The sequence below is a fragment of the Podarcis cretensis genome (assembly GCF_951804945.1).
Source record: "Podarcis cretensis genome assembly, chromosome: 3".
Classification (NCBI taxonomy): domain Eukaryota; kingdom Metazoa; phylum Chordata; class Lepidosauria; order Squamata; family Lacertidae; genus Podarcis; species Podarcis cretensis.
The window spans coordinates 27804305-27826051 of record NC_137172.1 but is presented as its reverse complement, the minus strand read 5'-3'; the positions used below and the strand labels follow the sequence as shown (position 1 = coordinate 27826051).

General features: G+C 45.1%; 1 protein-coding gene across 2 annotated transcripts in view; it reads left to right on the top strand.

Moving 5' to 3' along the window:
• The window catches only part of PTPN14 (protein tyrosine phosphatase non-receptor type 14), a 115729-nt gene that overhangs the window by 65386 nt on the left and 28596 nt on the right, over positions 1-21747 (top strand). For both annotated transcript variants that reach the window (XM_079968490.1, XM_079968489.1), the window contains exons 4-10: positions 1293-1390; positions 9223-9290; positions 13174-13244; positions 14604-14691; positions 15663-15751; positions 16889-16976; positions 18732-18814. In XM_079968490.1, coding sequence (XP_079824616.1) covers positions 1293-1390; positions 9223-9290; positions 13174-13244; positions 14604-14691; positions 15663-15751; positions 16889-16976; positions 18732-18814 — 585 coding nt within the window. The remainder of the gene's footprint in view (positions 1-1292; positions 1391-9222; positions 9291-13173; positions 13245-14603; positions 14692-15662; positions 15752-16888; positions 16977-18731; positions 18815-21747) is intronic.

Below are 21747 nucleotides of genomic sequence, written 5' to 3'. Positions count from 1 at the left end.
CTCTGCTCCCATTGCTAACGGAAGGTCTTCTGTTCACATACTTCAGGCTTAGTTTTCTTTCCAGGCAACCTAATTTAGACAAACCCCAAAGGCCTTCAGAAATTTAGCATCTAGCAAAAGTCCCCAGCCTTTTCCAGTGCTCAGCCAGGCTCTGAAGTGCATTCTTAATTATAATGTCACAACTGTGCAGCAAGCTGGAGAATTCAGGCTTGGTCGGAACTTTGGTGCTGTCTAGCGGCCAGCTCTTGCATCTCTATCTTTCAGTGGCCCTGGAGAATGAGAAGAAGAGCTTTGCCTATCAAGAAACAAATGTTTTTCAGCAGGCATTTCTCAGATGCTCCAGACTCATAGCTAACATCTTGCAAAAACACTATAGGAACTGTTTCGAAAAGGTATTAGAGAGTTCCATTGATTTCTTACAATACATCTTTATAGACTATTATTATTAGCAGCCTCCAGACTGTCAGTATTTTCAGGGACGGATTCAAGCACATACTGGAAATTTTAGGTTTGCAGACTTCCGGAACGGATTAAGTTTGAGAACCAAGGTACCACTGTAAACACAGAGCAGGGAGGAGAATGATGAATGCTCATTGTTATATAACTCCCAGGCACATGTATTAGAATGAATGCTCAGTGAACAGTGGGCACAACCTCCACACAAACCTTTGTGAAAGCAAATCAGGATGAATTCTTATTAAGCAGACTACAGTGATACCTCTGGATGCGAACGGGATCCGTTCCGGAGCCCCGTTTGCATCCAGAGCAGAATGCAACCCACATCTGTGCGCGCGTGGGGTTGTGATTCGCCACTTCCGCGCATGCACGTGACATCATTTTTAGCATCTGCACATGCGCGAGTGGCGAAACCTGGAAGAAACGCGTTCTGTTACTTCCGGGTCGCCGCGGAGCACAACCCAAAAACGTTCAGCCCGAAGCTACTTCGACCCGAGGTATGACTGTATCTGGAGGAGCACGGTGTTGGTTGGATTTTGATATATCACAGCAGGAAAAGGCAAGAGTAAGTCCCGTTGACCACAAGGGATACTGAGGAAACATGCATAGGAGTCTGCTATGTAGGCTCTGCATGCAGTTGAGAATCCTGGAATTTAGAACAGGTATTTCTCTTCCATCCTGAAGCGCTCGCCCTCTGGTTCAAATGCACAACAAACCATGTAGAATGTTTGGGTATAAATGTAATTGCCTAACAATCTCTTTGTTCTTTCGGGGTGGGGTGAGGGGAATCCCAAATGCAGGGACTGTTTTCATTTTGCTGTATCTCTCGTTTACAGGTATCAGTATTACCTACAGGTAAAAAAAGATGTTCTTGATGGACGATTGCGATCTTCACGGGAACATGGGATAAAGTTAGCTGCCTTGGCGGTTCAAGGTACGGCAAACTCACCTGCTCACTCTTTCTCATATTATCTGCTTATTTGACTGCAACAGGAATAAATTCCAGTTACTGTAGACTAGATGTGGCAACCTGCTCAGCGTGGTAGCTGGCTTGATTCAAAATATTTCAGATGACAGCCACTGACTGACATTTTTAAAAGTGCCACTTTATAATTTGGAAATAGTATATGTATGGAATTCAGCCCCCAAGAAATAATTCCTGGCATAACCGTAAGTGTTAGAAATTTATTTCACTACATTTCCCATGGTGGAGATTCCCAGGACTATTGCATGAGATTGAAACATGTAATTAGGAAGTGCAGTTTAACATTCTAGCCACTGTATTTTTCTGTCTGTCTGTCTGTCTGTCTCTCTTTCTCTCTCTCTATCTCATTATGTAGCTGCCCATCCTGGTTAGCTGGAAGTTACACTGGAAATATTGAGAGTGAACAAATGTTGAAACAGAGGGGGAAATCATTTTAGGAACAGGCCTTGAACCCATAACTCGTGCTTCCTCATCTGGTGCTCTTAGGCCAGAGGTCTCCAAGTTTTCCTTGCCTCGGGCCAGTGTCTCGAGCGACGATTGCGCGGTGGGCCGGAGGGCAGGGTAGCATGCACCCGTACGCGCACACAAACACTATTTCTGGTGTACATCCAGGTCAGAGAAGGCCTGTGTGCATGTGCACAAGCTATTTCTGGTGCTCCTCCGACCCCATGCCGTGCTGTGCTGCGCTGCGCCGGTAAGAGCGGTTAGCGGCAGGCGGTGGGGGAGGTCGCCTCGGGCCGGATAAACAAGTCCCTCGGGCCTTATCCGGCCCCTGTCTACCCTGCAGCTACTGTTATAGACTGTGACTAGCTAACAGTAGTCTAGTTCTTTTAGTGGGTAAACCATGGTTTCCCACTAAATGAATGAGTGTACTTCTGCTTCCTTTGCCCCCTTTTCTGTTTCATAACCTAGGGATGGAGAGTAGTAGTTTTACATTGTGATTGGCTAAGTTGTGGCCCTCCAGATGTTGTTAGATTACAAGCCCCATCCTACCTGGCTATTGTCAGAATTCAGGGCCGGTCAGAGGTATGTGCCTATCTCTCCAGGCACCGGCTGAATTCTTTCGACCTCCCTCCGGCGACTCCCGGTAGGAAAAACACACGAGGTCCGTTCCGGCGATTTTCCTCAGGCTGTGAGAAAAACACACCAAACTGCTTCTCCTCCTCCCTGCTCTCCAGCATATCCCCAGGGAGGGGAATCAGACTCAGACAGAAATGTATCTACATTGTCTTTATTCCTGTCTTTCACTTCAGTACAGAGAAAACATGTCTGCTCTGTTCAACAAACAGAGAGAAACTCCAAACTCCACCCATGTACATCCTGTACAGGTCATATGACACACACACTGAGCTAACATCCGGTGCTCAGTACAGAATGGACTGCCCCTTTGTTTCCATGGCAACAGTCACAAACATCCTGTTTGGTTTTCCAGCCACAAGCAGCAGACTTGGCTGCTATAGCCTTTGCTTGCTGCTGCATTGCTGCTTTAGAATAACATACTCCCCCTAAAGTATCAATGCGTGCTGCGAGCAAAGCCTCATCCAGAGAAGAAAACAAACAGTTGTTATACATATAACACTCCCCTGTTGTTTCAGTTCCACCCTTGGAACTACCCGCCACTGGTTTTACCAATGTACCTCTCTGGTTGTGTGACTTCCAAGGAATGAGTGCTTCTGCATTACCTTGGTTAGCAACTCTCTGTTGTGCCTTTGTCTCTGACTCAGACACAGCTTCAATTTGACCTTGGTCGTTTACAACAGCAACACATGCAATAGCTTGGTTGGCAAACTCTTTTGAATACCTCTTGGGTGGTACACCCTTCGTTGCTCTCTCAGACCTACGTAAGAGGTGCTGCTCTTCCTTGCTTTCTGGTTCAGCCTCTGAGCTCTCTGGAGAACCAGTACTAAGCTTAATCAGTGGTTCATCCTCCTCTTCTGAGGGTCTAGTCATTATGTGAGATTTCCTCTCAATGACTGTGACAACTGAGCTGTCTGAGCTATCGCTGTCATCATCAGTACTACTGAACTCAATAAGATCAAACTCATCATCATCATCATCAGAATCATCATCATCTCCTGTGGGAAATGTGTGAACAATCACTCGCTCCTGTTCAGGAGCACTCTCTAGAAACTTTGTGAGAATCACCTTACCAGATTCAGACAAAATTACTCTGTAGAGACCCTTTTCATAACCCACAAAAATGCCTCTGGCATTCTTTACTCCACCCGGAGCTTCTGTCCTCACATGAGACCCAAAAACCTTGAAATGGGCAACAGAAGGTTTTCTGTGGAACAGTTTCTCAAAAGGAGAACATCCCAAGTCTTTTGAAACCTTTCTCAACCACGTGTAACAATATGACATTAGCGACTCAGCCCAGTACTCATGTGGCAGATGTGAACTAAGCAATTGCGCATGCATTCCCTTTTGCAATTCTTTGTTCACCCTAACACAGATACATCTGTTCCAAGCTTCTTCGGAAGCTGCAATTTTGTGTCTTATCCCTTTCTTCTTCAGGAACCTCTGGAAATCCTGTAAGAGAAAAATTGGCTTCTCATCTGTGCAAAGACAATCTATGTCAGCATCATGCATATTTTTAACCTTATCACAAAACTCTTTAAACCTTTCTAAGGCTTCTTTCGGTCTCTCCAAAAGATAAATCCAGACAAAACCTGTAAAAGAATCAACACATATTAGGTAATACTTTGCATTGCCTCTAGATGGTGCTAAAGGACCAATCACATCAGCATACACCCGCTGAAATGCCTTGTCGACCCTCGAGGTGACCTGCTTGGCGTTCTTCTTGGCTACACCTGCAAAAGAAATCATGTTAGAATCACAAGAATTACATTCCATGTAATCACTTTGATCAAAAGTCAACAAATACAGTCCATCTTTCTCTTTGGCAGAAAGATACAACTCTCCATCTTTGTAGATCTCGCAGTGTTGATCATCATAGGACAGTTTTAGTCCCTTCTTGGCAATCTGCGAAACGCTGAGCAGATTGTACTTCAACTCTGGAACCAAATAAACATCGTTTATAGTCAAGTTCAGACTTTTAAGATACACAGTCCCAATTCCGGTGGCTTCCAGCTCTCGACCGTTGGCTTGTTGTACAACGAAGCTTTGCTTCTCAAACGACGAAAACAAATCCCTACGATGGGTCATGTGAACCGTCGCTCCCGTGTCTAAAATGAAGGAATTCCCCACTTGTGGTGTGGCTTTTAGGGACATCAAAGCCTTTGCAGGCTTCGCCTGTGACTTGGCATGACTTCTGCCTGACGCCTCAGACTTCGTGGAGCTTCCCTTGGCTCCTTTGTTCTGACGTGGCTTCCTGCAGTTCCGCTGAAGATGCCCAGTCTGCCCACAATTGTGGCATCGGACAACGTTCAAAGCTACGGCGTCTCCTCCAGTAGCTACAGCAGTGGGGGTGTCTGAACTCCGTTCTTCCCTCCCCCTGTCCTTGACTTCCAGGGCGGCAAGTCTGTCATGTTCGTTCAGAACCACGGCAAAGACCCTGTCCGACGTTAGATCTTGCGCTGGGAGAGACCCCAGCTGACTGGCAACCGTTTTGTAAGTCCGATTCAGGCTGTTGATCACCATGAAGCAAAACACTTCCTCATCCAGACGGAAATTGCGTTCCACCATCTGCTGACGCAGAAATTTCATTTCCGTCAGGTGCGCTTGAACATCTCCATCAGGCGCAAGCCTCAGGTTGGTCAGCTTTTCAAAATAGAGCAACGCTGAAGAACCTGCATCTCTCTGATGTGTCCTTCTCAGCGTGTCCCAAACATCTTTCGCGTGCTCTAAATCTTGTATATGAATAAGCTGAGAGTCTGACACGCACAGAATTATAACAGTTCTGGCCTTCACATCCTGTGACTCCCAAGCACGCGTTGGTGCTGCAGGGATGGGGTTCTCAATCACCCCAAACAGTCTCTGATTCTGCAGCAAGGCCTTCATCTTAATAGACCAAGATGCATAATTGTCACTGGTCAAAAGGGGTGGAGAAGGCAAAACTCCCTTCTTGACATCCATTTTGAGTCCTTGCATTGACTCTCAAACACAAGCCTCTAAAATCCAATAGCTGGCTTGTTTACACTCTGTGCACCTGGCAGCAATAACACTGGCCGCTTGGAAAGTCCCTTTCCAACAGTTCCTTTGTAAGGGCCTAGTCAAAACAGAGCTGTTTTAGCCTCTCTGGGCATAGCCTGACTTCCAGCCCTTATCTGCGTTGCTAAGCAACCACATTCCTTTCCTTGGACAGGAAAAACCACAGGAATGTTTGGAATGCAGACTCTTCTCTCTCGGAGCTGTTTTTCCCAAACGTTGCTCCCATGAAGCAGAGAATGAATCAATCTGCATTCACACTTTTAAGCCCGAAAATCTCATACCTGGGCTCCGTAGCTTGGCTTTCAGCTTCTTCTGGTCAGCTTCTGGCTGCAGAGAATCAGCATCCATCTCAGGCATCCATGGAGAGGGATGAATACAGTCTCCTTGATGCAGAGGTCGATGGATCGAAACCATCCTCTGCTACCATTGTCAGAATTCAGGGCCGGTCAGAGGTATGTGCCTATCTCTCCAGGCACCGGCTGAATTCTTTCGACCTCCCTCCGGCGACTCCCGGTAGGAAAAACACACGAGGTCCGTTCCGGCGATTTTCCTCAGGCTGTGAGAAAAACACACCAAACTGCTTCTCCTCCTCCCTGCTCTCCAGCATATCCCCAGGGAGGGGAATCAGACTCAGACAGAAATGTATCTACATTGTCTTTATTCCTGTCTTTCACTTCAGTACAGAGAAAACATGTCTGCTCTGTTCAACAAACAGAGAGAAACTCCAAACTCCACCCATGTACATCCTGTACAGGTCATATGACACACACACTGAGCTAACATCCGGTGCTCAGTACAGAATGGACTGCCCCTTTGTTTCCATGGCAACAGTCACAAACATCCTGTTTGGTTTTCCAGCCACAAGCAGCAGACTTGGCTGCTATAGCCTTTGCTTGCTGCTGCATTGCTGCTTTAGAATAACAGCTATTGACCCTGTTGGCTGAGGCTGATGGGTGTTAGAGTCCAGCAACATCTGGAGGACCACAGGTTAGGCACCCCTGTTTAAAACTAACCAGAGTTCCCCAAGATGTCTGACTTGGGAAACTGGTTTGTTTAATCTGTGATTTTAATGATAGCCAGTCAGGATCAAAGTGGTTCCAGATTCTGACTTGTTCTCATTAATCATAGTCTGAACAAGCTACAGTTAGGACATAATAGGAAACTGTGGTTAGTTTAAAAATCAGAAGTGGAAGGGAGGAGATGTGAGGATGACTGCATGACACCAAGGTTCACCACAGCTCATTCTCATAATAGAAAATCATTGTTTCTCATTACAGCCAAACTAAGCCAGTTTTTTCTCAGGGCATAGCTCCAAAAGCTTTACTGTGGACTGAGATAGAATGTGTTTTATTGTTCCATTGTAGGCATTCAGAAAGCCTTATGTGCTCACATTGTTCATTTTCTGCAGAACCTTTTTAAAAAATAATAATAATTAAAATATAGGAACAAACATACAATCAGTTACAGTTTTCCCCTGTCTCCCCCCCCCCATTGTCCTTAATTGAAAAGTGACATAGGAAATTCCTACAGGTTTCCCCCCTGCTTCATTTAGATGTGTGCATGCGTTTTTAAAAGTTTGTGTGCAGATTTTTTAAAAAATAAAATGAGTTACATGCACAGTTTCTTATCTGCATGTGTTCTCTAGTTTAGAAGTAAACACACATTTATAATGTGAAATGAAATGAAACAGCATTTTTGGCACCCAGTAATCATATGAAATTGTCTTGAAGGCTTTGCAAGAATATTTGACTAGTGTAATTTACGAGGGGAATTTCCAGCATCTTGAGAACCTTTTCAGCAGTGTTTGATCTGATTCAAATAAAAGAAAACAAGAGCTCTTGGGCAATATTTCTCTCTGTTAAAATGAAGCGGGGTAGGTGGGAGAGTCTTTTACAGACAGTATTATAGCCTTCAGGAAATACTTCTACCCTCATTCTCCCAATTCCAAAACATCTGAAAAATGAATACAATTATTTGCATGATGTTATGATGTGCTGAATACATAAAAAGCCATCAGTCACTCCCATCCCTAATGGAGTAAGCACATATGTAGAGCAACCCACAAGAAGAATTTAAAATCCAGTGCCCTACAGTGCCTCATGACTGGAAGAAAAGTTTTTGCACAAGTTCCTAAAAAGATATTGAAACTGCTAGAAGTAATGAGAAGAAGAATTCTGCAACCTTTGAGATGTTACAGAAAGAGCATTTCTGCTAGAGTTCACCTTGCAACTTTGACTTACGGGCAGGAATTTTATCCATCTTGCCTAGAAGGGTTGGAGACTTCAAAAAAGGAAGAAGTCTAAAAATGCAAGTTCTCCTTTCCATGGCCGCTTGAATTCTCTGTCCCCATTTTGAGAAAGGAACTTATTAAGACCAACAACTGATTATCTCCTCCTTAGAAAAGGATAGGCATTGAGTCTTCCATTCCCAGCTTCTCAACAGAAATGCTCAGAAAACTTAATTGTCTTTCAGAGTAGGTAAAAGGTAAAGGTAAATGACAGCTATGGAGGTAAAGGCAACCATGGGGTTGTGACGCTCATCTCACTTTCAGGCAGAGGGAGCCAGTGCTTGTCCACAGACAGCTTCCCAGGTCATGTGCCCAGCATGACTAAACTGCTTCTGGCACAACGGAACACAGTAACAAGTGCCAGAACGCACAGAAATGCCATTTACCTTCCCACCACAGCAGTACCTATTTATCTACTTGCACTGTTATGCTTTCAAACCGCTAGGTTGGCAGAAGCTGGGACAGAGCAATGGGAGCTCATCCCATCGCATGGATTTGAACCACTGGCCTTCCGATCGGCAAGCCCAAGAGGCTCAGTGATTTAGACCACAGCACCACCCGCGTCCCATTTTTCAGAGTAGGACAAGAGAGGGCTTGTATACTATCATTCTGACCTGAAGAGATTTGCGATAAGCTGAACACAGACCATCGTCTTTGTCTTACCAACCTTAAAGGGATTTAGCAAGCCCCATTTATAGTATGTGTTCTAAGACATGATGATCTGGAAGATTATCAAGCTCCTGATTAACTGTGTTTGGCTTGGTGGGTCACAAATATGGGGGTGTCTCTCTGTGTGTATGTGTGACAGTAAGAGAAAGAGAGGTGAGGGAGATACACTCATGACAATGAAAGCCAGGTATAAAAATAACCCACCAACCCTACCTCAGATCTATGATCTGTTGATCTGTGATCAAGAGGATGACATCATCCTAATTGGGAAACATCCCAAAGCTGTTCCTATTTGCAACATTTTAGAAATATAAGTGATGAAATCAGAACATTTTTGGTCCTGTGTGCATGTATGCATGTTTTGTTTTAGTTAGTTTAAAATAGTTTTAAACTGTTCTTCATTCAATTGGATTCCATGGCAGTGTTTAATTGGAAGGAATCAAGTAATCCGTGTTTAAGTTAAATAAGGGTTGTTTTTTCTACTAAAAGAATAAAATATCATTTGGAGAGAAAACGTCTTTCCTTTGGTAGGGCGTATTGGGTTTTTCCTTCTAAGACACAGATTTGACACCATGCTCTCATATTTGCATTGGACATCCCAGTTTGCTGCATGTTAAACATTTTTGTATCTGTTCAAGATTGAGAGTTTCATGTGCAGGGAGCGCTGAGCTAATGTGGTTTGCGGGTTAATTTTCTCTACTTCTTTCCTCTCCAGCTGATTTTGGAGACTTCCATCAATTTGCATCTCATGATTTTCTCCGGGAATATGTATTGTTTCCTATGGTGAGTTCATACACTTTGATCTTTCATTTCACCTTTTGCATGTAGACTTTTCCTGCTTCATAGAATAATAGAATTGTAAAGTTGGAAGGGAACCTGACGGCTATCTAATGCAACCACCAGCAATGCAGGAATCTCAACTAAAGCAGACATGACAAATGGCCACCCAAGCTCTGCTTGTTAAGTGATCTGCCGTGACCTTCAGCAAATTTCAAGAAGTCAGTGGAGAAAAGTGCTTGTCTCTTCCTACCTTGGAATATAGTAAGCTCGCAATTGACGCACACTTAATTTGTGCGCATTCAACTTTACGTGCTTGGCAAATTAAATAAAAATGGAAATGGGGCTGGCGTCTGGAGGGAAAGACTTTGGCACCCGTTTTGTTTTGACTATACACAATTTTGTCTTTAGGTGTGATCCCTGGTATGTAACCTCCATCTAAGTTGAGGGCTTACTGTATATTGATGACCACTTCCCACAAAAGCCTAAAGCCCCACCCCTTCCAGAAACCCTACCTCCCAAGCCCTGCCCACACACGTACACCAGTCACTGCCACCTCCCTGGTCAAGTGGGTCTTCCCGGGACACAACTGAGGAGGAGCAAAAACTGACCTTTCACTTCATTTACTGGAGCGACAGCAAAGGATCTAGGACAGGGGTCCCCAAACTAAGGCCCGCGGGCCAGATAAGGCCTGAGGGACTCATTTATCCAGCCCAAGGCGACCCCTGCCGCCCACTGTCACCACCCACTCTTACCAGCACTGTGCTGCACAGCTGCCCACTTCCAGGTCAGAGGAGCACCGGAAATAGCTTGTGCGCATGCACAGAGGAGCACCGGAAATAGCTTATGTGTTATTTCCGGTGCACATCCAGGCCGGAGGAGGCCCATGCACATGCGCACAAGCTATTTCTGGTGCTTCTCCGACCCAGAAGTGCGCCGGAAATAGCGTGTGTGCACACGTATGAGCACACGCTCCCCTGCCCTCCGGCCCACTGTGCGATCGGCGCTGGAGACACCGGCCCAAGGTGCGGTAAGTTTGCTGACCCCTGATCTAGGAGTACCCGCAAGCTACAAACCTGCTCCTTCAGAGGAAGTGTAAGGAAGTGTAACCCCATCAAGAGCAGGCAATCTCCCACCCATCCAGTCTAGGGAACCACCCTAGTGCTTCAGTCTTATCTGGATTGAGTTTCAGTTTGTTGGCTCTCATCCAGTCCATTACTGAGGCAAGACACTGGTCCAGCACTTCCACTGCCTCACCTGCAGATGTAAAGTAGAAATAGAGCTGAGTGTCATCAGCATACTGCTGACAACGTACCCCGAACCTCCAAATAACCCCACCCAGCGGCTTCATGTAGATGTTAAACAATATGGGGGATAGGATTGAGCCCTGCAGAACCCCAAATTGACAGTGCCATGGGGCTGAAAAGCATTCCCCAAGCAAAACCCTTTGGGAACGACCATCCAAGTAGGACTGGAACCACCGCAAAGCAGTGCCACCCACCCCTGGTTCGGACAGTCGCTCCAAAAGGATACCATGGTCGATGGTATTGAAAGCCGCTGAGAGGCCAAGAAGAATTAATAGGGACATGTTTCCCTTGTCTCTCGCTCAACAGAGGTCATCATATAGGGCAACCAAAGCAGTTTCTGTGCCAAAACTGGGCCTAAACCCCAATTGAAATGGATCCAGAAATCTGCTTCCCCGGGACGTACCAATGGCCAACTTTAAAGGGGGATTAGACAAATTCATGAAGGATAAGGCTGTAAATAGCTGCTAATGGTTCTATTACTTCCAGTATCATAAGCAGTATGCCTCATAGGTAACAGTTGCTGGGGCTCACAATCAGGCGAACGATGTTGTGCTCATGTCCTGCATCTGACTGACCACTGCGGAAACAGCATTTTGTACTAGATGGGCCTTTGGCCTGATCCTGCAGGGCCCTTCTTTTGTTCACACACTTGGCAGGGAGCTTCATCTCATTACTCTGAGTTACGCATACATAAGTCTACTTTGTGGGAGTACTGGGAAACTAAAATAGTGCTATGAGCACGTGTAATCTGTCGTTCAATGTAATAGCTAACTGGATATTTGAAGGAAGGTTCCCCACATCCAAACTCGACGCTGTAATTGGTACCTTCATCCTGCCTGGCTTTTTAACGGTGTCCACCCACTGGAAAGAGTTAGATGTCCGCATGGGATAGTTTACTTAATTGGCTAATAGTAAGCCCTTATTAACTGCATAGTCAATGGACCAAAGACTTTGCTGGCGGGTGAGGTGTTTCTTGCAAGTGGGGGAGGGGGAGGGGGAATAGCAAACTTGAGAACCAGTGAAAGGTTGCTGCCTTCGGACTGTGTTTGATCTTGTGCAGCTACAATATGTGTCAAATGGCATTTCTTCAGCGGTGAAAAGAACAAAGTTATGTACACAGAACGCCTTGCAGGTGTGCAGCTGTGTACAGGCACGTAGCATGCCATTTTTCATTAGCACGCTACCGCTTTCACATTTTTCAGTGTCAGGAACAAATATTACGGGGAGGCCCCCAGTGAGCAAGCATGAAGGCAGTTTGGTTAAGTATACATACACACAGCCTTGAGGCATTCCAAAATAATCACTCAGAGTTTGATGGCTTTTTTTTCTTTTTTTCTTTTTCTTTTCAACTTTGAAATTATGAGCAGATTCCATTTTGTACTATTGCAACGGAAGATTTTAAAAGATAACCAGTGCCACACGCAAACTGTGTTTACAATGTAGACAACCTTTCTCCCCCTAACTGTTGAGATCACAAATGTATTGGACTGCATATTTTTTTAAAACAGAACCGGCAGCAAAGCTTTTGATCTCAAAACCCTAAGTACGTAGCAGAAATAAACTTAGCTCTTCTTTCCTGCATTATTTTCCCTAGAGTTTCTTAGCGATTCCCTTTTGGAGCTAATAAGCTGTTTTTTCTCAATATTATTTTATGTTTTTCTGTGCAATAGAATACCCCTAGGGTATATTTCATTTGAAAGCGAGATTGTGTCTATATTGGAGAGGAATCCCCCTCTCTGATAAAGATCTGAGGCTCAGTGGTCAAGATAGGTTTGCATGCAAAAGAAGGGTAAGTCTGTCATTGGCTACTAGCCACAGTGGTTGTATTCTCCCTCCTCTGTCAGAGGCAGTATGCTGGGAATCCCAAGTAGAGAGATTCCTGCTGTGCTCAGATCCTGAGCATGAGCATCCCATAGCCTCCTGGTTGGCCACTGTGAGAACAGGACGTTAGACTAGATGGGTCTTGGGCCTGATCCAGCAGGGCTCTTGTTATGCTCTTACGTCCCAGGTTCCATTTCCAGTGTTCCCAAATAGAACTAGGCAAGACGCATATCTGAAACCTGGGAGAGCATGGAATTGTGTGTCTTGCTATAAGGCAGCTTCCTGTGTTCTTAATGGGTCAGTTTAATTACCTGTACCCTTTCTTGCAAAACGAATGGTTTGCTTGGATGGGTTCTATGACAGTGTTTGCTCTGTAAGCACTTTTTCTTTCTTTCTTTTGCTCAGTAGTCTCTGTTATACCAGATGGTTTGTAGGTTGCATGCTGGGCGGCTTCCAAGTTGAGCTTTCATCTACAAGAGAATGATGTTGTAGTCCTGGAAGGACTCTACCACCTCAGAATGCAGAGTTTCTAGGGTTCAGGGTGGTGGTGGTCCACCCAAATCTATAACATATTGCTATACGAGAGGGAAGACAATGTCTTTGCCCACTTTCTTTACACAATGCATAACTGTACACACTTATGTCATGTTACCACTTACTCACCTTTTTTTCTAAATGAATAAAGCACCGAATATGGCAACCTTTGCCTCTAGGGAAGTTGCTCCAACTCCTTGATCATTGTTTTATTTCCGTCTCTCTAGGACTGGATCCAAGACGAAGCCTCCCTGAAGGAGCTGACTGACAAAGTAGCCAAGGTGCACACAAAACACAGGTGAGACACCAAAATGTCAGTGTGTTGCTCAGAGAAGGCAGCTTGCCTTCCTTCGTTATCAACTTGTTTCTGGAGTAGGTTTAGCCTGCGGTGCTATTTCCTGCAACCTGTGTTTCTGCTTTGGCCAATGGCTTTGATATGGTCTGGAATGACATCTCTTAGGGAAAGGGTGGCTCCTTGCCTATCAGCCATTGTAACAAAATGGACCCGGCGAGTTCAAAGGCAGTGGACTTCTGACGAGGATATGCTGGGGATAATCAACAGAGGAAACGCTGTTGCTTTCAAGCCTGCCTTGTAAGTTTCCCAGAAGCATTTGGGTGGCCACTGCCAGGTGGGTGGGGAAGCATGATTTGATTATTACATACAGGAAATCGTGCTTGCTAATTATTTATGAGCACCGTGATGCTGCACACGCATCGGAATGCACTTGTGCCTGTAGTGAAGGTTGGGGAAGGATTTAACTTCCTTCCGCAGGGCCTGTAAGACAGAGCTATTCCACCTGGCTTTCAATTTGAACTTAGCCTGATCTTTTATTTTCCTTCCTTCCCTCCCCTTTTTATGAACATTACCCGCTCTGGGATCCCACAGCTAATTCTCCCTTGGTTTCCTCGCTGGCCCAAATAGGACTAATTTAGCCAGCTAGCCCTGCTGATCATCTAATGTTCATTGGATGGATTTCCCCCCTAAATTGATTTTTGAATTCTGAATTTATTGTTATTCATGTTTTATACTGTATTTTATGCTGTTTTTTGTTGCATCAATTAAGTGTTTTAAATTTGTTGTTAGCCGCCCTGAGTCCGGTTTTCTGAACCGGGAAGGGTGGGGTATAAATAAAAAAAAATTATTTATTATTATTATTATTATTATTGCTGACAGCGGGCGCTGAGGTTGAGAGAGAATAGCTTAATTCCAGTCAGAAGTCAATACTAGCAACAGATGGTGACTGGGTGGTACCATTTTTGCATGACTATAAAATTTCCTTTGGCTTTACTCATTTTCAGCTTCGGACTGTTTTTGATGAGATCTGGATAGCCTAGGTTTAAGTTTGGGGGACAGGAGGGTTGCCCAAACTATTTTGGCCTTTGAATGTTATCGTTGTCCTAGATCAAGGGCACCCAATGTACCATTCTCCTGATGTCGCTGGACTCCAACTCTCATCGGATCCCGCCCCACCCAGCATGGCAAATGGTCAGGGATGATGGGCAATGTAGTTCAAGAGCATATGGAGGACACAAAACTAGCCTTCTAAGTGTTGGATACCCCTATATAATTCTAAGTTAGCAAATTCCAAGGGTTCATCCTAGAATCTTTGGTCGTCTGGGCAATCCTGAGCCGTCTTTCTCTTAACTTGATTTACAGTGGCATCTCTGCAGCGGATGCGGAATTCCTATACATCAGTGAAGTAGAACGACTGGATGGGTTTGGGCAGGAAAGCTTCCCTGTGAAGGTAAGGAACTCCAACTTAATTTCCAACTGAGGCCTTTTATTGTATTAGGAGAATATGAAATGTCCTGAACAGCTTGCAACCAGCTTGCAGAATAAGTCAAAACATCGCAGTTTTTAGCTTTCAAAGTAGGCCTCCACCGGCTCCACCCCCCACCCATTCATTGTTTGTGGAGGTATTCTGTAGCTTTATCTGCCAGGGGCAATCTGAGTTCTACCCTAAGGCACATCTCAGCTGAAGACCTGCCCTTGTCTCAGCTTCAGCTGATTTGAAGAATCTGGACAACTGTCTGTTTCGCCTGAAGGGACAGAAGGAAATAAACAATTTGGCTCCTCGCTTGTGTTCTGAATCTTGTGACAGCCTGCATCAAAGTTACTGATTTTTGCACCGGAAACCAGAAATTGATGCAGTATTCCATGTCGAGACTTTTGGACAACTGTCAGAAATCAAAGGTTTAAAGTTCTGCGCTGCGGCAAATCAATTCTCTAATCCATTCTCTTTTGTAGTGTTTGGTAAGCACCAAAGTGAGATAAACATAAATTGGAGGGGGCACAGTAAGCATTGCTGTAAGAGCTAACTTCACACTTCTCTGGTGGATCCAGAGAAAAACGCAATTAGAAGTTATTCAAATTGTGCTTCATCCTGAGACACAGTGAGGTCCTTGCTTCTGATATTGCTCCATTGTACTTCTGGTGATACTTCTTTTGAATATTTTATATGAAAGAAGCAAGCAGCCTTGTGGATTCAATCTTGATACGCGATATATGTCCATTCCGTCAGCGGTGCAGATATTCCCATGGAAGGTTGGTTCAGCCTGAAATATCTGATGCAAAAGGCATCTAGATAAGAAATTGGATTTTGTTGGGGGTTGGGTTTTTCTCTCCTTTTTTTCTTTATATTGTGATTGCTGCTGATTTCAAGGTTTGGTATAATTAAAATTTGAACATTTACATTTTTTATTATTATTCATGTAGGACAATCAAGGAAATGACATGCACCTTGGAATCTACTGCATGGGGATTTTTGTCAAGAACAGAATGGGAAGGCCCACAGTGATCTACAGGTAAAAACATGATCAGGAAACTTTGTGTCTGACCAATCCAAAGCTAGCTAGATTTCCATCAACTTGGCTGGATGGGTGAAAACTGGATCCAACCCAGTTTTATTCAGTTTAATCCAATGATGGGATCCCACTGACAAAAGAGATTCCACTGAAATGGAGAAGGAGGATTTATTTTGCCTCTGCCTGGCTCCTGTTCCCAGTACTACCTCCCACACTGTTCCAGAGGCTCTCAAACCTAGTTTGAGGTTCTGTTCTGGAGCCTTCATAAACTGAGGTCCAGCATAGGACCATTTCAGTTGTGGCACAGACATTATGGAATGTCCTCCTTTGATGACACCAACTAACTCCTTCTAAATGTTCTTTTTTGTTACCTGGAGATGATAGATATAGATAGATAGATAGATAGATAGATAGATAGATAGATAGATGATAGATAGATAGATAGATAGATAGATAGATAGATAGATAGATAGATGGGAAAACGTTTGGTGATGGTTGAGAGCTGCTCATATTTCTTATTTGCTCTAAGTGGGACTAGTTCACTGCTCTAGCAGAACAGCAGGGTTGGCTACAACCCTGTTTGTATTTCGTTATAGGTCATGAGTTTGCACAAAAAAGGGAGATTATTATTTTGTTCAAAGTGATAAACGCAACACACCCGTTTGTGTTTCAGCTGCTTCCCCTCCTAAAACAAGGTGTTTTATTTTATCTATTTATTCATTGTTGCATTTATCTACTATGTTTCCTCCAAAGAGTTCAAGGGAGTACAGGTGATTCTCCCTCTCCTATGAGTTAGTCAGGCCAGGGTTACAAGGGAAGCTCCGTGCCTGATGGGGACTTCAACCCTGGTCTCCTAAGGTCCTCATCCCACATACTAACCACTTCGCCACACTGGCTGCATAGCTTTCCCATCTGCAGAACCATTAACATGAATTGGTTGGAGGCAAAGACGCATTTACATTTGCTTCGATTACTCTGCACATGCAGCCATTGATAATAATTTTCACATGCTAAACACATGGAGAGGCTTGATTGAGCCAAACAGTTACTGAACATTCTCCTTGTACTGAAAGAATCATGATAACTCTGGCTGTTTGGCAATGGCATGTCTGTTTCAGCAAACTTGCTTCTCCGCAGGTGGAATGATATCGGGAATATAACACACAACAAGTCTTCCATTGCTGTGGAACTGCTCAACAAAGAAGAAACTGTGCTCTTTCATACAGTAAGCAAAGCATTAAAAGATCAGCCTTAAGGGTTATTTTTTCCCCCTTCCAACCACAGGATCTTCATTGTACACATTTTAAGTGTGATGGATTCTTGCAGACGATTTCCCAGTGTGCTATTTTAACTTCCATGAGATCAACCCCACCCCGGGAGCTTGGAAAGGGATTGCAGTGAATGATAACTGAGGTTGTTAGTAGGCTGTGCACTGGATTCAGCTCAAGCCTGGCCGGCACAGGGCTTGGGCAAAGTTAGGTTGAGACAGCCTTGGATCAAGTCAGGCTGCCCAGAGTGATCTGAGGTGTCAGGAGGCAGCACATCAGATGGCAAAGCTGCAGGGGTCTGCTTCACTGGTGTGTTCTCAACAGGGAACGTGTCGGCAAAACAGACTGAATCCTCCGCTCACCAGCTGATGAGTGGAGAATTTTATCCTGCGGGCTGCGCTACTTTTGCAAGTATCTTTCCCATACGGAAGGTGATTGCAAAGAAGCACCCAGCAGGATTGAATCTTCCTGCTCTCTGTTCGGAGGGAGTCTCTGCTTCTTCCTCCACCCCTCCTCCCAATCATAATTAAACTTGAGCTCCAGCCATGGATTGATTCGGGGCCAATCCAAGGTGGCTCAACTTGATCTATGGCCTTTTAAATTGTGTGTGTGTGTGTTTTTTTATTTGTGATTATGGTATGTATTTTTGTGTTTTCATATTGGAAACTGCCCTGTGATCGTCAGATGAAGGGCGGTAAACAAATTTAATAAATTATAATAATAATCCAGGGTTCTGGATTGGGTCAGGGGAACTGTGTACAACCCTAATTGTTAGCCACCAGTATTACCAAGTTTTGTAGCAACAAAAGAACTGCTTTGCAGGCTGAGTCCAGAATCTATCCAGTCCATTTTTTTATTTTATTTTTACCAGTGGGCAGCCAAATGCCTTGGGAACCTCATAGGATGGGCTTCATTGCTGTGCCCTGATGCTTCTCTTTAACCTCCTGTAAGTCAGATATTAAGGTCTAAACCACAGAGCCTAGGGCTTGCCGATCAGAAGGTCGACGGTTCAAATCCCCACGATGGGGTGAGCTCCTGTTACTCGGTCCCAGCTCCTGCCCACCTAGTAGTTCAAAAGCACATCAAGTGCAAGTAGATAAATAGGTACCACCCGGCGGGAAGGTAAACGGTGTTTCCGTGCACTGCTCTGGTTCGCCAGAAACGGCTTAGTCATGCTGGCCACAAACGCCGGCTCCCTCGGCCTATGGCGCGAGTTGAGCGCCCAACCCCAGAGTCATCCGCGACGGGACCTAACGGTCAGGGGTACCTTTACCTTTACCTTTTAAATCAGATATTGGTCTTTTAAAAGAAACTCCATTTGATTTCTCACGAGAAAAGCCTTGCTGGATCATGTAGCTCAGCCTCTTGCATTGCACCATGTCAAGCCAGATGCTTCCAAGAAACAAGGCTTGAAGCTTTAGGATTGACACTTGTCATAGCACCATTTCGCCATTGGACTGCTCTTCTCTGGGCCCCAATGATGTGACTAGTTTGCATTAGCATATGTCTTGAATTAGCACCAGTATCCCTATGATATGGGGACTTGGATGCTGGCATTTGTGCATGTGTATTTTTGAGCAAAGCATTATTCCTACTGAATATTTCAGAGGAGCGCGTTCACCGTTACATAACCCTTTGCTATGCTAGTCACAGTGTAATTAAGTGTTTTTCCTGCATTCCCTTGTCTCCCTGCCCCTTTCAACTTTTTAAAGGACGACCTTGAAAATGCCAAGTATATTTCACGGCTGTTTGCTGCAAAGCACAAGTTTTACAAGCAAAACAACATCTGCACAGAGTGAGTACTTTCCCCTTTTCCAGTTCTGGCTTCTGCTCATGAAATGTGAAGCGACCTCATTTCGGTTTAGGCTTTTGGAGGCCATTTTTTATTATTTGTTCCCTACCTGCCTTCTCCCCCACCCTCACCTGCAGAAACACAGCAAAGGGAAACATTTCTCTAGTTCAGAAATCCAAGAAGAGGCCTGCATAAATGATGCTTGCTTTCTGGATTGTAAACTTAGAGGCTCATTTTAGGATGAAAGGGTAGCCGCAATCCGAAACACACTGGTTGCAATGGGAGAGTTAAAAAGGAACTTGGGAAGCCGTGGAGACCAACCCTCTCCTAGGTGCAGGATCTGCCATATCAGATGCAGCTAGAGCACCTCTGATAGATGAACGTCCGGCCAGAAGTGGGCAGTGGCACAGGCAGGGCAGCTGCCAGTGGTCTAGTGGCATATTCAGAAGTGCAGGGACCCCTTTGTGGTTGTCCCAGCCACGCCCCTACTAAGATTATCCAACCTTCTAAGATTATACAATAATCTTATAATTATAAGAAAGAAAATATAATTATAATCTTATAATTAGGGATGCATCGTGACAATGTGCAGATCTCCATGTGTCACCCTGGGTTGTTTATAGCTGCACGATTGTACAATGAAAAGAAGGAAAACAGTTTATAAAACCAAGCTAAGCTATTATTATTGCCATTATTATTATTATTATTATTATTATTATTATTATTACAGTGGTGCCCCGCAAGACGAACGCCTCGCAAGACGGAAAACCCGCTAGACGAAAGAGTTTTCCGTTTTGGAGGCGCTTCGCAAAATGAATTTCCCTATGGGCTTGCTTCGCAAGACGAAAATGTCTTGCGAGTTCCTGCGGGGTTTTTTCCCTCCCCCCCCCCTTTTCCTAAGCCCTAAGCCGCTTATCAGCTGATCTGCTAAAAGCTGCTAAACCGCTAATAGCGCTAATCCGCTAAGCTGTCAATGGGCTTGCTTCGCAAGACAAAAAAACCGCTATACGAAGAGCCTCACGGAACGGATTAATTTCGTCTTGCGAAGCACCACTGTATGTTACTTATAAAAATAACTCAGAGCAATGTGCAAACTCAGCAGAAATAGTAATACCATTTGCAACAAGCCCTATAAATGAAAACCTAAAAGTCAGGTCCAGCAGACCATGCATCACCAAAAGAGGACACAAATACAGTGGGCACTTGGGTTACGTTACCTTCGGGTAACGTAACTTTCAGGTTGCGAACATGGCAAACCCAGAAGTGTATGCTTCCGGGTTTCGCCGCCCGCGCATGCACAGAAGCACTCTGCGCGTCTCGTGTGTGTGCAGAAACAGCGCCTCTTCTTACAAAATTGTTGAGGTGCGCATGGACCCCCGGAACGAATGAAATTCGTATCCAGAAGATCCACTGTACTTTAAAAGCCTTCATGCTAAGGACCAAAAAGCCCAAGCGAAAAGGAAAATGTTTGCCTCGTACCTAAAACTAGACAAAGAAGGTGCCAGGCGAGCCACTCTGAGGAGAGCATTCCACAAGTGGGGAGCTACCAATGAAAAGCCCAATTCTTGTGTTGCTGCCCTCTGAACTTCCCGTGGAGGAAGAGAACAGACAAGGGCCTCAGATAGCAATCACAGGGTGTGAGTCAATTCCAAGCAACGGCAGCGCGTTATAGATCAAAGAGTACTGAAGAGGCATGTCCCACAAAAATACCTGAACTGCCAAAGGCCAAGGCCAAAAGCTATGTCTTCAGTGTTCAGTGGAATCCATATAATGATGTTGCTAGATGGGCCTCTGTGAGGAGGTACCGTATTTTTCGCCCCATAGGACACACTTTTTCCCCTCCAAAAATGAAGGGGAAATGTGTGTGCGTCCTATGGGGCGAATGCAGGCTTTCGCTGAAGCCTGGAGAGCGAGAGGGGTCGGTGCGCACCGACCCCTCTCCCTCTCCAGGCTTCAGGAAGCTCTGCGCAAGCCGCGGGAGCCCGCAGGAGTTCCCCCCGGGCTCCCACGGCTTGCGCAGAGCTGCCTCTTATCCCGAAGCCCTGGCGCGCTGAGCAGTCGCGCCGGGGCTTCGGGTAGCTCCGTGCAAGCCGCAGGAGGGCTCCCCCGGCTTGCGCAGAGCTCCCTGTTCTGGGGGCTGGGGTCGGGGGAAGCCCAGGCTTCCCCCGCCCCAGCCTCGCGCCTTGGGGGGGGAAATAAATTTTTTTCTTTATTTCCCCCCCAAAAAACTAGGTGCGCCTTATGGGCCGGTGCGCCCTATGGGGCGAAAAATACGGTAGTTCCACAATTTAGGAGTTGCCACAGAGAATGTTCTCTGGGCTGCCATTCCCTGCCCCTTCTATTCCCATTTATAAATGTTCATGGCGGCTGCAAGATGGCTTTGCCCTGCTTCCACTTATTGGTTGGCAGGTTATATTATTTGGTATCTCTCATCTTTTTCTAGTTTTGTTGTGTTTTATGCTGTATTTCCGTTTTGGTTGTGGTTGACTGCCTTTGCGGCCTTGCCTAAGGCATGGGCGATGCCTTCAAAAATCAATAAAGTAAGACATGGGTTTAATCGTTCTCTTAGAAGACTATTCAAGGCCTGTGACTGCTAGCCGAAAACCTTTCCCCCCTCTAGTCTGTGCTTTTTTGAAAATGGCTCTGTTGTTTGCATTTCTTCTTGTCTGTCGTATTTTCTAATTGCACATAACGTCGTTCACCAGATCAGAAAATGTAAGAGGAGAAATTCCACCTTTCTTCTCTACACGTAAGCACTTTACTCCTGCTCTGTCTTGTGAATGCTTTTTTCTTTCATTTGCTCTCTTCCTCCGTTCTAGCATAATTTCTTCTTAAGTTCTCCCGCCATGCATCCTGCTATTCTAGCATCATGCCCAGCACTTATTTAATATTTCCTCTCTTGGCTTGTGTGTGTGCATTGCCTGTTGAGTGACTTG